The sequence below is a fragment of the Lampris incognitus genome, chromosome 5, assembly GCF_029633865.1.
Source record: "Lampris incognitus isolate fLamInc1 chromosome 5, fLamInc1.hap2, whole genome shotgun sequence".
NCBI classification, from domain to species: domain Eukaryota; kingdom Metazoa; phylum Chordata; class Actinopteri; order Lampriformes; family Lampridae; genus Lampris; species Lampris incognitus.
The window spans coordinates 15,657,045-15,673,131 of record NC_079215.1 but is presented as its reverse complement, the minus strand read 5'-3'; the positions used below and the strand labels follow the sequence as shown (position 1 = coordinate 15,673,131).

Sequence of the window (16,087 nt, the reverse complement as noted above, 5' to 3'; positions counted from 1 at the left end):
CACCACACCAGCTTCACGACAGAACACATCTTAACGGTTAGATGATTTAAGATTTTTACGGACGGTTATTTTCAGTAGAGCACCGAAATGCGGATCGAAGACAGACTGTCCCGACCCAAGTACTAAACTGGCTTCTGTATACACTGACGACAATGAACTCTCCACGAAAACCTCAGATCTATTACCGAGGGTTATTTGGTAGGAGTGACATCTTAATTTAGAGTCTACATTTTAGACTATGGACATGGACAATAAAAAAAGGCATTTCAAAAAAGGCTTAACAAACGGACCTAACTGACATGAAAAACTGAACGGGGATGACAAATAAAACCAAGATCTAATTATAATATAACAAACAAGCACTGTAGGTGATAAGGGGAGAGTTGTGTCGTGTGTGTCTGTAGCAGGTGTGTGATTTATTTTTGTTACTTAGAAATCCAACATACAATCACATTGTTCATATTCACGCTCCCTGATCTTGGTTCTGATGAATGGCGTGAGGAGGAGAAAGGAGCTAATCATCTTGACATTTGTGTTCTGATTTCTGTCATCAGTGTGCGACAATAAAACCAATTGGCCGAGAGCAGTGTTGCATGTGTAGCCGTCTCCAGAGCAAAGGGGTTACATGTGTATGTTTTCTGTGGTTAGCAGGGGATGTGTGTTTTCCCGAGCCTCTGTGAGGACCAGAGCAGAGGCAAACAAGTCTCTCTACATCACTCTCATGCGCACACACACACACACACACAGGAGCCATTTAATAATTTGTACCATGGTTTGAGGCAATACTGGAGATTGCATCCACATCGTCTTTGTTGGGACAAATTCTTTTGCAGCGTTCATGGATTTTTTCCCTCTAGAAGCACACAGAACATCAGGATTGTGGTTTACAAAAAGAAAAAGAAAAAAAAGAAATACAGATAAAAAAAACTTGCAAAAAATTAAAAACAGAAGCACGTTTTCTCTTCTTAATCCCCCATGTTGATATGAAAATGAGCTGGACGCTAATGTCAATAGACTGCACATGTACAATGAAGTAAACTTCTAGTGTGTAAATAAATAAATATATGTGCACATCATTTTCATATTTGTGAAACATGAGGTATGAAAATACCACATTCATTACTGATTCCTCTTTTTTAAGACATTCTTATAATAACGCAGTTCATGGTCTGATTTAAATGTAGAATGAGTAGGATCTTCCTAAAAATCAATATATAGACTCGTACAAAAATAATACCTCTCAATCATCACTTATGACCCACAAGATGTGTGTGGCGGTGTTTGTCTCTGCAGAAACCCTGTCCTCTGCCTGTATTTTCTTATTTCGCTGTGTACGGGACGCTTCTGGGCGTTAACCTTTGGGCAGCGGGACTCGATAAAAACGCAGCGACCAGGTGCCAGATCGAAATCATAAGCACGCATCCAAGAGGAAACTACGACAACAGCGGACACAGCGGTGAAGAGATGCAAATAAAACGAGGCGAAACACCAAGTGTACAAAACTTGTTCCAAAACGAGAGTGGATCTGGGGTTGGCTTTCACCCGCTGGCGAGCACTGAAGAAGACGATGGGGATGAAGAGCGACAGGGAGTTGGCCTGTACACTGGAATGTGTTCTGGTAACTGCGATTAGGGGGTGTGCGCTTCTGGTGTCGTTGAGCCAGGGAGAAAGGGCCAACTTTGAATATTGTGTTTACAAACCGCAACTGACAAATCCCACTCGTTCTACCTTTAAGTAATATTTCTCGTAACTTGTCATTGCTGTTCATACACACTGAGGTATATAAATGACAGAATCGCCAGTATGTGTGCATTGACCAGGAGGGCTTGTGGGTAGAAACTGTCAGCTAAAGGTCTTCAGTGTAAAATACAGTGAAATCTTGTTTATTAGTTTCAGTCAGTAGATTTTGACTGTAGATGCTGACGATCTACTAAACCAACTAGACCTGCCAGTCAAGTTACACCAGGCCCAACACGCTATCTAAACTAATTTCCTTTCTGAGAAACATTTACAGTAGTAAAAATAAAAGGTGGGGTGTTTGATGACATCTACAGGGGTGAGTCCAGTAATTATATCTAAGTTGACAGTAGATAAAAAGAAAAGCCTACTTTATGAGTTCATAGTCCTCAGCCACTGAAAAGTTCTGGCAACACCCCTTACTGGAGTCTATTATGGCCTTAGCTAACATGAAGCCACTCCAGACCAGCCCCTCTTTATTTAAGATCTCGTGAATAATTCACTGTGAGCAAGGACAGCAGTGTCACCTGAGCCGTCTCCTGAAGGTAGGAGATAAAGTGTTCTCTGGTGATGTTGGGGAGGTAGAAAGAGGGCATGACCTCTGTCTCAGCAAAGTCCAGGCCCCATGTTTTGGTGAAAAAGTCTGACTCCCGCTTGGCGAGCCGCGGGTCGTTCAATGCGGCGGGGAGGTTGACTTTCGAACTGTACACTGTCCACCTGTCGTGTTCCGCCACAACAGATGGGCCTTCGCACAGGCCCCGCCCCTCACCTGAAAATGAAACAAAAAAATTATTATAAAATCAAATTTGAAAGATTCTCAAAGAGTCTTTGAAGCATCAAATGAAACATAAAAGGTTATTTAAACCTCCAAAATCTGGACAGTTTTCAAAAGGGGTCATGACAAAGCAAGCAACAACCAATTCTTGCCAACTGGGAATAGGAACAGCTGTACTTACGCCCTACTGCAAACCTGGATCTCATTTAGACTGGGGCTAGTGAACATAATCAGACATCACTTTTACAAATTGAAGCGATTCATCAGCTTGTGCTCCATTCTTATGTCCTTGTGTGAATGGACGTCAAGACAATAGAAGATAACAAGTCCGAGGACACGTACTGGATGACCACAGACTCTTAACAATCCACAGATGACCAGAGCAAATGGGAATCTATAAGATTGATTGTGATAACTGGCTAGCATAAATGACCAAGCCAATATCCCTCCAAGTATCCTTCCTTGGGGCAGCACAGTTCCCCAGTGGTTAGCGCTGTTGACTCACAGCGAGAAGGCCCTTGAACCCAGGCGGTCACAGGTCCTTTCTGTGTGGAGTTTGCATGTTCTCCCCGTGTCTGCGTGGGTTTCTGCCATCAAAGACGTCTGTGTTTGGGTTAATATTCATGTCGGTGTCTCTAACCAAAGCACGGCAAGAAAGAATTTAAGCTGGTCCCTGGGCGCTATACGGTGGCTGCCCACTGCTCCTAGCTACACGGCTAGGGTAAATTAAATGCAGAGGATGAATTTCCCTACGGAGATTAAAAAAAGTATTATCTTCTTGTACAAATGGCAGTCTTAACATTTCAAATAAGGCTTTTCTCAAAGGATACTTCTGAGAACTTCACACTGTTAACCATCCCTACTGGGAATCTTGGCAAACTGAGCGCAATGTTTTTTTTTCCTATTGTATTCAATGAACCTCAATGACAGGACAACAAAGAATGTAACGATTCAAAATTTGATAGTCAACTTGTGTCAATAGACAACTTTGTACATCGTAAATACTATGACATTTCTTTAAAGTTCTTCAAAAAGGTTTTTTGGAAACACAAGCATACTTTTTAGCCTTGTGAGCCACACCAACCTCAACAATTTTAAGAAATTTTGTTGGCCTGGTGGATGGTGTTGTGTTACCGGTGGTGCACCACACATATATGCAATTTTAGGGAAGACATTGCAACAAGAACGAGAGAAAGCGGCAGTGGGGTCAGAAAATGAGAGCAGGTTATTGATCATCACCCCAAAGTTCCTTGTGGATCTGGAGGGCACGATTGTCTAAGTACCAAGCCTGATCGCAGGGGAGTAGTAGCATTAGTATTTTAACCACTGGATGGTCAAGGAATGTTGGACATTGCCATTGTTAAAAAAGTGTACCACTGTTTGATTGGAGGTGGAATAAATGTGTTTGTAACTTATAAACAAAAATATTCCCTACTGTTCTAAACTGCCAGTTTTGTTACCCGCATCATGTGACCGTGCACCAATTTTAGCATATAGCACATTGAGATTAGTTTCTAATATGCTGTGGCGGACACTAGGGGCTATGGCTCTCACCCAGCAGGACTGTGAGCTGGGGGCGTGGTTTACGTTCCCGGGCTCGCCGGTGCAGGGTTGTTCCTGCTACAGTTGGTTTTTGGAGTTGAGGAATAAACATCAAACTCGCCTTGGTCTCCTGTGTTTTTCCTCATTCCTGCCACATTGGTGACCCCGAATTGAACATGTTTGGAGCAGAAGAGGAGTGTGAATCCACTTCGGCCCCGCCACCCCAACTCTCACAGCCGGCCGTTCTCGCCACGGCTGTGAAACTCCCAGAGTTCTGGCAGAGCGACCCGGCCTCGTGGTTCCAGCATGTCGAGGCGCTGTTCCACCTGCGTGGAATCTCTGCGGACTCCAGATACTATTTGGTCATCGCTGCGCTGGACAAGTAGTCCACACGCCGGGCCATGCAGCTGTTCCGCGCCCCTCCACAACACGATAAATACGTCACCCTCAAACATCTTCTGCTCTGGAGGTACAGCCTATCTGTCGCAGAGAGGGCAGATAGAATCCTTTCCCTATCCGGTTTGGGCGACGGGATGGCTGTGGATCTCATGGACAATATGCTGTCGCTGCTAGGCTCAGACGAAGGTGGGTTCCTTTTCCCGCACGTTTTCCTGCGCCAGCTCCCATCTCCTGTGCGCGCGGCTTTGGCTAACTCCCCGTGTCTGGCCGCTGGTGACTGCCGAGGTTTGGCTGAGGAGGCCGATCGGGTCCTGCTGGCTACCAGACGGTTCTCTGTGCAGAGTGTGGCAGCGGAGCCTCTGCAGCCGATGTCGGAGGACGCGGACCCGGCAGTGGTGGCTGAAGTGACTGCCCGGAGACGGCGCGGGAGAGGCCTCTGTTTCTTCCACCAGCAGTTCGGTGGCAAGGCGAGGCGCTGCGTCCCTCCGTGCACGTTTGAGGCGGCGGGAAACTCCAGGGCCAGCGCTCAGTAGCAGCTGTGGGCGCTGGCGGACGTAGTGAGCTGCTCTTCATTAAGGACACGATGTCAAGAAGACGGTCTCAAGCTAGAGGACGCTGTGATGCAGGAAGGCAGTCCTGCCCTCTGCGATGTCTCCACCGGCCGTCCCCGCCCCGTTGTTCCAGTGGCCTGGCGCCGTCGAGTTTTCGATTCGATTCACTCCCTCTCGCACCCTGGAGTTCGGGCGTCGGTGAAGTTGGTCGGTTCCAAGTTTGTCTGGCCTGGCCTCCGCAAGGACGTCAAGGGGTGGGCAGCTGCATGTGTAGTGTGCCAGCGTGCTAAGGTCCACCAGCACACTAAATCGCCCCTCGAACCGTTTCCGATCCCGGCCAGACGTTTTGACCACGTGCATGTGGACCTGGTGGGCCCTCTACCTTCTTCACAGGGTTTTACGCACCTGCTCACAATGGTAGATCGGACCACCAGGTGGCCAGAGGCTGTCCCTCTATCCTCCACAACATCCTCGGATGTTGCATGCGCTTTTCTTTCCTCCTGGGTCGCCCGTTTCGGCACTCCGTCAGATATCACCTCAGACAGGGGCCCCCAGTTCATGTCAGAGCTCTGGTCGGCACTTGCGCGATCCTTGGGTGTGCAGGTACACTGCACTACCGCGTATCACCCTCAGGCTAACGGGTTGTGTGAACGTTTTCACCGGTCGCTCAAGGCAGTGCTGCGCGCTGCGCTCTCGGATGGTAACTGGGTGGATCGTTTACCTTGGGTTATGCTCGGGTTGCGTTCGGCTCCTAAGGAGGACCTCGACGCGTCACCCGCTGAGCTGGTGCTCGGTCAGCCGCTCCGCGTCCCTGGGAGTTCCGCTCCTCGACCCCGTCTGGCCGTTTATCCTTTTTTGCCCGACAGCATTTGGGTTCCAGGCCCCGTTCACCACTGTTTTCCGCGGTCGTTCGTGCCTGCGGAGCTCATGTCGGCTCGTTTTGTTTTTGTGTGGCATGATGCTCACCGCTCGCCCCTCCAACCCCCATATGATGGCCCATTTCGGGTTCTTGAGACGGGTCCTAAGGGTTTTGTGCTAGATATGGGTGGGAGTAGGGAGCGTGTCACGCTTGATAGGCTTAAACCGGCGCACAGGGTGGCAGGCGAAGCTGTGTTTCCGGCCCAGGTTCCCCGTCGGGGTCGTCCTCCTTCCAGGACCCCTGCAGTGTCTTCACGGGTTCAGCGTTCTGCTTCTCAGCCGGCTTTGGACTGTGTTTCACCTACTGTTTCGGCTGAGGGACGGCGCAGCCGTTATGGCAGGCTGCTTAAGCCTCCAGTGAGACACTAATTTTCTTTCCAGGAGTCCCTTCTGGGTGTTCGGGGGGGGGGGGGGGGCTGTGTGGCGGACACTAGGGGCTATGCCTCTCACCCAGCAGGACTGTGAGCTGGGGGCGTGGTTTACGTTCCCGGGCTCACCGGTGCAGGGTTGTTCATGCTACAGTTGGTTTTTGGAGTTGAGGAATAAACATCAAACTCGCCTTGGTCTCCTGTGTTTTTCCTCATTTCTGCCACAATGCATTATAAATAAAATGCATCATTATTGCTATGATTAGGCCTAGAATTGTCATTTATTATTATTATTATTGTTATTATTTCCATCCATTTCAAGAGTTGTTGTGGATCTTACCGGTGGGCTCCTTAGGACAGACGTCAGGTAGGGAGCGTGGAGGCTTGCAGTGGGGGTAGGAGGGTTCCCGATCTTTGCGGTAGACTCCATCCCTGCCTTCACCGCTGGGGCGAAGTGCTGGGGACGTACCGTGGCTAGAGGCCATGGCATTGGGACTCCCCTGCCAGTAGGCTAGCTGGTGACATGCATTGTACACACACACACACACACACACACACACACATACACATACACAAACATATAATGCATCAAAATATGCACAAGTGTATAAACACATGTAACAATACATACTCATGTTTAATAAGAGAAATACACTGATGAGCCAAAACATTATTACCAACTCACAGATGAACTGAATAACACTGATCGTCTCCAAACAAGGGGACATGTCAAGGTCTGGGTCAATGTGTTGGATGTAGGAGAAATTGGCAGGAGTAAAGACCAGAGCGACTTTGACAAGGGCCAAATTGTTATGGCAAGACGACTGGGTCAGACAGATCATCTCTGAAACGACAAAGCTTGTGGGATGCTCCCGCTCAGCAGTGGTGGGTAACTACAGACAGTGGTCCCGAGGAGGGACAAAAATCACAACCCGGCGATAGGGTGTTAGGCGCCCAAGGCTAATCAACACGCGAGGGTAATGAAGGCTTGGTCACCTAACTAACCACAGCACAATCTAGGCAGCATTTAGCTGGAAATAAACTCACACCCAAACAAGACCACAGAGAAGGCAAAGAAATAACCAAGAAATTTCCACTAGTCAAGCCGTTTCGTACGTTCTTCTCATTTCAGAACCCACTGTCAATTTGGATCCCAATACATCTCTATCTGAGTCCATTTACTTTTCAATTAGTCGATTACTGTCGCCCTCCACATTGATATGCAATGACTGAAGAAGCAGACCAATGTTTAATTCATACAGCGTATCACGTTGCTAAGAGTAAGGGGGTCCAAGGTCAGAGCCACAATGCCTTTGCAGCGGATACAGTACAATCAATTAGGGAGAAACACAGGGAACAGAAAATAAATAAGAACTAACTAAAGAGGTGAAAGGGATTCTCTTAAGCACATTGTGCAGCCCTCTCACCCTTTAGTATTTTCAATATTCAGAGATTTCTCTAAATGAGATCTCTCCGTATTAGAAATCCCTATAATGCAGGGGTAGGCAACTGTTGGCAAGGTTGTTTTTTTTTGCCTAGCACGCTGATTGGCGAGGAGGAAGCACCGAGGGTGGTCTGACCGGATGTGGAAGTGGGGCAGGCTAAGCTAACTGCTAGCCCATGCAGACTGGCAGTTCTGACAGTCATCATGGCTGGCGTTCGTTCACTTGGACAGTGAATTTTTTTCTTTTTTGTTTAGTTTGGATATATGTGTTAGTTTAGATATATATGTTTTAGTTAGTATGTGTGTTCTTGAAGTTCTTGTAGTTTTTGGATATGTTTTTGTCTTTGTGTTGTACTGCTGTGGGCTGAAAGAAACGAAATGAAACGACAAATAAAGTGTTCCTGATTACTGATGTACCGCAGATAGATCAGCAGTACATATTGGACATTTAGTACAGGGCTCACACTGAGAAGTTAATTGAATTACATAATGCAGACTACTGTGCAATGATTCTAATTCTATTTGGCATAAGTTTATTATTTGGAAATATCACACAGCGCTGCTCATATTTGAAAAAAAGATTGTCATCCCCTGCTCTATTGTAATTAATAGCTGGGCCAGAGAGGGAACATGTGGGTGGTTGGTGAACTACTGCTGGGAACAAAATCGGATGTTTTTCCACCTTGTGATGAAATTCATACATTTCATTTGTGCCTGAGAAATATACAGGAGGGAATTTCCATCAAACCTTCTGCGTTAGATGGTCCCAGTTGTTGAAAGGAAAAGGTGACCTCTCGGAACAAAAGAAAAAAAAAAACAAGACAAAAACATTTGATCACATTTCACAGTAGCTCTTGCTGAGGCTGTGGTTCAGATTAAAACTGAAAGTGCTGATGAGCAAGTGACAGACGCACTGTGAATTAGACTGAGCTTGGCTGAGCGCAGTCTAACTCGCCAGCAGGTCTGCACTATTCATGTAATTACGTGGAAACTGTTAAATAGACACAGATGGCTTCCGAAGCAAGATACTGTGGCGCTTTGCAAATGCCCTCGCTTTCAAATCAAGATGTGACAGAAAATACTTCTATTCAAAATGTATCTACATTACATTTTTAACCACAAATTCAACCTCTTCTAAGAGTTAAAAAACCAAAAAACACATCTTGTCATGTAAAAAAAACCCCAGCTATTCCTGTGAAGCACTGTTTTACTTATAGATGAAGTATTTCTAAAGAAAAAGATCACTATTTTCAAAGCACTAACACCTTGCATGACCACCTCTGTCCAAGATCCATAATAATGCCATGAAGAGAGTATAACGTATTGACAATTTATGCATGTAAATTTTTTTTAAGCTACAGGAACTGGTGGCTAGATTTACGGATTACCCTGGCTCTGTCTTTTCTTAGGGTTAGGGTTTGAGGAGCTCGAGGGCTAAAAAGTCCAGAAGTGTGTAAGGGCAAATTTGCGCCTAAGAACATTTCATGAATGAGGCTCATTGTTCCCGTGAGGAAGGTTTGCTTCCTACAGCCTATAAGTTACAGCCCAGGTGTTATAGCATAAGTAGACTGTGATTTTCATTTGGCCAAGGGAGGAGACGAGTCTTATGTAAACGGGGGCCTCACCGAAGAACTGCTGAGCCTGCCTATCAAAATGCGTGCACAAATTTGATTGACAGCCAGGAGGTCCGTTCCTTCCAGTGCTGTGAAACTTCCGAAAGGGACATCTCTGCACTGCTGGTACACTGGTCCATGAAAAATGGTTAATGTAAAGATATGTTTTGGAGCAAAATTTAAAAAAAAAAAAAAAAAAAAACAACAAAAAAATCACACATACTGCAGCTTTAAGAAGACTAGCATAGTAGTAGCCCTGTGTAAGTGGCCTGGTATGAACAAGTCTTTCCGTTATAATCCCATCAGGACATTGAGGAGATTAAATTATAGGTAGGCGGCTAATTTACTCTGATGGTTTCAATGTGTCTTCCATTGTACCCAACCCCTCCCTATATGTTCAAGCATCCATGCTGAAGTGGACAGAACGTTGCCTTACAGATATTCCTACAGATTTATACATGAAAATTAGGGGTGGGACAATTCACAAATCTCATGGTTCGATATGTCTCACGATTCAGGTCCCACGATTTCAATTCAATATGATACAGTGGATGCCTTGGTAAGCAAGAGCCAAAACAAGTTTGCAGTTCTCTATTTTTCATTTATTTTAAGAATTAGGCCCGACATTTTGGCTTTATCAAGGCACGTATTCAAATGTAATGCAAGTGCAAAAGTTCTAACAACATTTTGTGCTATCTTTTCTTTGTCATGTAACACAATTGCTTTACTTTAAAACTTTAAACACTACTAGAACGACGAAGGCGGTCATTTTGACTGTTTTGGATGTCAAACTTTAATAACTTTGTGGGAAAAAAAGATACAGACCTGCCGCTCCCTGAATGATCCTAAAATTGCATATATTTGCATTAAAATGAGTTTTAGATCAATTCCACAAAAAAAGTTATGATAAGATCTACCTTAAACGACCATGAGCAGTCAAAATGACTGCGTGTAATTTGCGTGTCATCGTGCCTGTCATGTTACTATTTATGACGTGTTGCTCACGTCATCTCCTTCGCAACGTTGTTCTTTTTTTCTTTTCTTTTTTTTTACAGTTCACGTTTTATAGGCCTTGTTCCCTTTGTTAGATGAGCAATATGTGTTTCCCATTTTGTTTTTCAGGTTTTATTTCCAACATGTCTGGGTACAGCTGCTGTTTCAGACGCACCGTGACTACCACCGAGGCGTTGCAGTATTTACAGGCGTTGGACAGCGGCGATCTTAAATTGTTTGAAAAATAGTATTGTAACGATCACGGATGTGTTGACTTGCTAGCCCATTGGCTAACAGGTCGGACCCTTTTGTCAACTGGTTAGCGCAATCGTCCGTGGTGCAGGCAACCCGGGTTCGCGTCCCGGCTGCGGTGGATTCCTGGCTGCATCTTGAATTGACTACAGCATTAAAGTTGTTAAAATGTTAATTTTGGTGTCAGTCGTTTCCTAACAGACATACTAACATATGCAGTGCATTAATATATCAATTGGGTATTTATCGTGACAGAATAGAGTTTAAAAAGCGGCGGTCATTTTGACCGCCCATGGTCATTTTAGGTAGGAGTGAAATCCCGGTTGATCTAGCGAAATGGGGAGCATCTCGAACTGTGAAGACTGTATATCGAACGATTCGGAATTCGATCCAGCATCGTCCCACCCCTAATGCAAATAGATGGAATTTTCTATATTTTCTATCTCTACCATAGCAAGATGGAATAGCTATGCGTGAATGAGAGGGAGGACAGTGGAATGGTGAGGACGCAAGGAGTAGAGGTGACGAAGGCGTATGAGTTTAAATACTTGGGATCAACTGTCCAAAGTAACGGGGAGTGCAGAAGAGAGGTGAAGAAGAGAGTGCAGGCAGGGTGGAGAAGAGTGTCAGGAGTGATTTGTGACGGAAGGGTACCAGCAAGAGTTAAAGGGAAGGTTTACAAGATGGTAGTGAGACCAGCTATGTTGTATGGTTTGGAGACGGTGGCACTGACGAAAAGCCAGGAGGTGGAGCTGGAGGTGGCAGAGTTGAAGATGCTAAGATTTTCATTGGGAGAGACAAAGAAGGACAGGATTAGGATCGATTACATTAGAGGGACTGCTCAAGTTGGACGGTTTGTAGACAAAACAAGAGAGGCAAGACTGAGATGGCTTGGACATGTGTGGAGGAGAGTTGCTGGGTATATTGGGAGAAGGATGCTGACTATGGAGCTGCCAGGGAAGAGGAAAAGAGGAAGGCCAAAGAGGAGGTTTATGGATGTGGTGAGAGAGGACATGCAGGTGGCTGGTGTGACAAAGGAAGATGCAGAGGACAGGAAGAAATGGAAACAGATGATCCGCTATGGCGACCCCTAATAGGAGCAGCTGAACGTAGTAGTAGTAATATCTCTGACATATCTAAGAAAATAACTACAAATACTCAAATCATTAACCCTGTTGTAGTTGCTCATTTGCTGTTAGCTCATAAAGCACATACTGTCAGCATTGCAGCCAAATGTGAAAAAGATAGACACCAGCGAATTTTAGGGATGTGAAACTCTTCTGAATAGCAAACAGATAAGACCAAACTAATTAAAAAGACCTTCACCAACAGAAACAACACCAAGAGCCTAAAATAAAGAATTTTTTTTGAGGAAGGTGCTGACACAACATTTTCCGACTGTTCCCTTTGTAAAAGATCTCTATGGTTTTGACTGCTCCAACACCACTGTAGTTACTGTGCATTGCCATAGATGTCAGAAAATGAAAACAATGATCTCCAGGGCAGCATTTATAAAACTGAATTACAAAGCTTTACTAATTTTACCAAACTGCCTAAACTTCAGTCTACCAACTCCCACTGTGACAAGAAAAATTGTGCAACGGTATCCCGAGTTGAGATTATAGGGAAATGAGAGCTGTTTCTAGGAATGAATGCATAATAAAGTGCTAAGTAAACCATGATAATTTTAAAAAAAAGTTATGTCCCATGAGGCATGTATGTCTGCCAATATACTATATATTGACTGTAAACGAAAATATTTTTAGTCCAGTGGCAAATATTGCTGGGTACTTAGGTCTGGGCATCGAGAACCAAATTGGAACCGGTTCCAAAATTCCGATTCCAAAGGAATCGTTAAGAAATTCAAATTTCGATTCTGCCTATCGGTTCCTAAATAAATTTCACTCATGCTAAAGTTAGTTTCAGTTTCGGTAGCGGCGGCATGCAACTTCCGTAGTTTTCGCCTCCACAAGTTAAACGTGCGCCATCATGGACCAGAGCAAATGATAGTCAAAAGTGTGGCTTCCTTTTGCCTTGAAAAATTAAGGGTTGGCACAGTGCAATGCCTGTGGCAAAATTATTTTGTGCAAGGGAGGATGCACAACAAATATGGCCAAACACCTTCGTTTACACGGTGTAAAAATTAACCAGTGTAGCATGTTTGACATGTTGCGCCGGGCTCCATCTCCAGCCTCGGCATCCTCTTCAGTCAACGCTGAGCAAACAGCAAGCAGCACCTCGTCGCAGTGGGGTAAGTGAAAATTAATAACGTTTGTCTTATTCGCAACAGCGAGACAGCAAACAACTTATACATGAGCAAATTGCTATAAACTGTGTGCAAATACTGAAATGTGTTTTTTTCTGTGCTGAACGCGCACGTACACAGCCTGAGAAGGCAGATATGCTCATTTTTCTAAACAAGAACTGTTTCTAATTTAAAGAGTTTAATACCTGGTAGTCCGGACCAGGGTGGGACTGTGTCTTTATTTCTTCATCTTCATGTATGAAGAGAGTTGTTGCAAATGTAAATATAAGAGTGAGACATTCACATGAATGATCCGTTCTTAAAAGAGAATAGCTTGTATTAGGTTTTTTAAACAAACACGTCTTCTGTGGAAGAAGCATGACCTGTTTTGACCCCACCACTCAAAGAACCGGAATCAAGAATTGTTACGAACCGGAATTGAAAAGCAGAATCGGAATCAGAATCGCTAAAATCCAAACGATGCCCAACCCTAGTACTTAGACAATCTTTTGTTGTAGCTTGCATGCAGTGATGTTCCACACCAGTGACCCACAGATAAACACAGCAGGACAGTTACATCAGTGTATCACAACTGATGTCTGTTTTGCACCAAACTCACATCCCAGGATGTTATGTGGAGGCAGGAGAGGGACAAGAAGTGAGTGAGGAGGGGGAAAAAAAGGGCGACAAAATGACTGTCCAAAGACTAACACTGTCAGCTGCACCTAATTTCACTCCTAAGGGCATTCTTATACTTCCACCCATGGTTTTCTAACCATGGGTCGTGACAGCAGGGGGCTAGGATGTCCACAATAAGCACAATGTTTAATGTTGACGTACCTTGTCTGTTTCATTTGATTATTATTAGGCCATGACGGAAGTATGAAAAGGGCAAATAGTGCACTGATGAACAACACAGAGGATTGTTAATTATCTCACTTTTTGACAAGTAATGAGAATGCATTGCCTGTCTTACTGCACAAAACATTTGGTGGTTTCTGGGGCCACAAAGTACCTCCACAGGTGGGTCATGGTATAAAGACATTTGAAAACCCCTAGTTTAGTGTTGTTGTTGTTTTTTAATCTTACAGTTAGGGCAATGGTCTTGGACGGTCTTAATTAAAGCATTTGCTGTTTACACCCAATTAACTTGGGTCAGTTAGGACAGAATTACCAGCTTTACCGTGGTTACTGTCTGCCCAGATATGATCCATGGACATCGTCCTAGGGCTGGCATTCGCTGCAGATGTGATATTATTCCTTAACCGACATCAAATCAGTGCACACTGCAACTGGATTTCAAGTGCACACACGGTGTACCGTGGACACATAACGCTGGGTGAACTTTCTCATGGTCAATGTCGAAATGCCCCTTTTAGATCGTCTTGAAGTGTCCAACTATTACTATACCTCAACGTATCGCTATCCATTTACTTAACAGAAGGGATTCTGGAGGACGAAACAAAAGCTAGCTTTCACTGGTTACACAGCTTGCAAAAAAAGTAGTCGTATCCCACTGAAAACCCCACTGACAGCACCAGAGTTTCGCTACTACAGCAAATCAAACCAGCTATTGGCTTTCAGTGGGAAAGCCAATAACATTCAGACACATTCAGAAAATCCGCGGCCTTTGCTAACGCTAACGCTAATGCTAACGTTGACAAGACAGCTGAACGAGATTACACGTAGGCTGACAGCGGGATCGCGTTGATCATGCTAGTTAGCTCGCTAGCAATTCGGCTGCCTAAACAGGTCTTGATCTTGACTTTATGATAACCTGACTGCAGCGCTGCTGTTGCGCGTACCTGTTGTCCGGAGCACAGCGTCTAGTTATTCTCGTCATCGTCACAGAAACACGGCACACACCGGGAGAACAACATCACCCCCAACGGCCGGTACATCGACCATAATGCATTGTGGAAGGGTGGGAAATTTCTTCGTGTACTTTTCCCCCTCCTCAACGTACACAACTCACTGCTGCCCCCAGTGTACCTCTAGCGAGAAACAAGGCGACTAGAAGGGCTTGCTGAGGGTAACTCTCATTCAGCCGCTTCTGGCGCTGTTGAGCAAGGGGAGTCCAGAGCGGCCAAAAACCACCAGAGAGTGCTCGAAGCACATCCAGCCATCCATCCAGCGGGGCTGCTGGAGCCTATCCCAGCAGCCGTTGGGCGGCAGGCGGGGAGACACCCTGGACAGGCCGCCAGGCCATCACAGGGCGCAGTAAGTGTAAAATGACCTATACGGTCAATGGGAGATTCACGCCAAACCAGTGTTTATGACTAACACGAGACATCATTTGGGGATAATTTTTCTTTATTTGATACAGTGTTTAGAGAACAGCAAAAACATATCAAAGCAATATAAACTATGGTGTAACCTCTTGATTATTGTGGGGTTTTATGGAGTTTTTTTCACACTGGTGCCAGAGGGAACTAATGATTTGTGTTTTATTGAAGGAAGTTATTTATGAATGTTCCTGCTAAACCATTTTTGAAACAACTTTGTGTAGTACACGCAGCATAAATAATGTACGAGTGATTAGTAACCCCCCCCCAACAGTTATTTACACCAGTAATTTTTTTAACGTATTGTAGCGAATTCGGGGGACAACGCAACCTCAGGAACTGCCGGGAAGCGAACCCGTATCGCCCGAACCGCAGGAGGCATCGCTAACCGTTCGACTAAAGGGTCAGACCCGCCAGCCAGCGGCCAGCGTGTCTACTTATCCATGTACGTTACAGTCTCATCCCACGTAATTTGTGTAAAAAAAAACTAACCTTTTTACTTGTCAATATTTATGAGTTTAGGCATCGTCATATAGCGGCACGAGTTTTCCATACAACTGTATAGGCCTGGTGCACCACCGGTCCAGCAATGCCCACCATCAGGCCAGCAAAATTTCAGAAAATTTATTCTAATTCCCCCTCTTTTTCCTCCCCAATTGTATCCGGCCATTACCCCACTCTTCCGAGCCATCCCGGTCGCTGCTCCACCCCCCCTGCCGATCCAGGAAGGGCTGCAGACTACCACATGTCTCCATGTGGAGTCGCCAGCCGCTTCTTTTCACCTGACAGAGAGGAATTTCACCAGGTGGATGTAGCACGTGGGAGGACCACGCTATTCCCACCGAATAGGCGCTCCGACCAACCAGAGGAGGTGCTAGTGCAGCGACCACGACACATACTTACTTACATGCGGCTTCCCACCCGCAGACACGGCCAATTGTGTATGCAAGGACGCCCGACCAAGC

General features: G+C 45.3%; 1 protein-coding gene across 2 annotated transcripts in view; it reads right to left on the bottom strand.

Annotated features, from left to right (window-relative positions):
* vps54 (VPS54 subunit of GARP complex) overlaps nt 1–14,743 on the bottom strand; it is a 51,293-nt gene extending 36,550 nt beyond the window's left edge. For both annotated transcript variants that reach the window (XM_056280643.1, XM_056280642.1), the window contains exons 1-4: nt 14,643–14,743; nt 6,631–6,805; nt 2,265–2,506; nt 769–853 (exon numbers count right to left, since the gene is read on the bottom strand). In XM_056280643.1, coding sequence (XP_056136618.1) covers nt 769–853; nt 2,265–2,506; nt 6,631–6,775 — 472 coding nt within the window. In that variant the 5' untranslated portion in view covers nt 6,776–6,805; nt 14,643–14,743. The remainder of the gene's footprint in view (nt 1–768; nt 854–2,264; nt 2,507–6,630; nt 6,806–14,642) is intronic.
* Nucleotides 14,744–16,087: the final 1,344 nt, after the last annotated feature.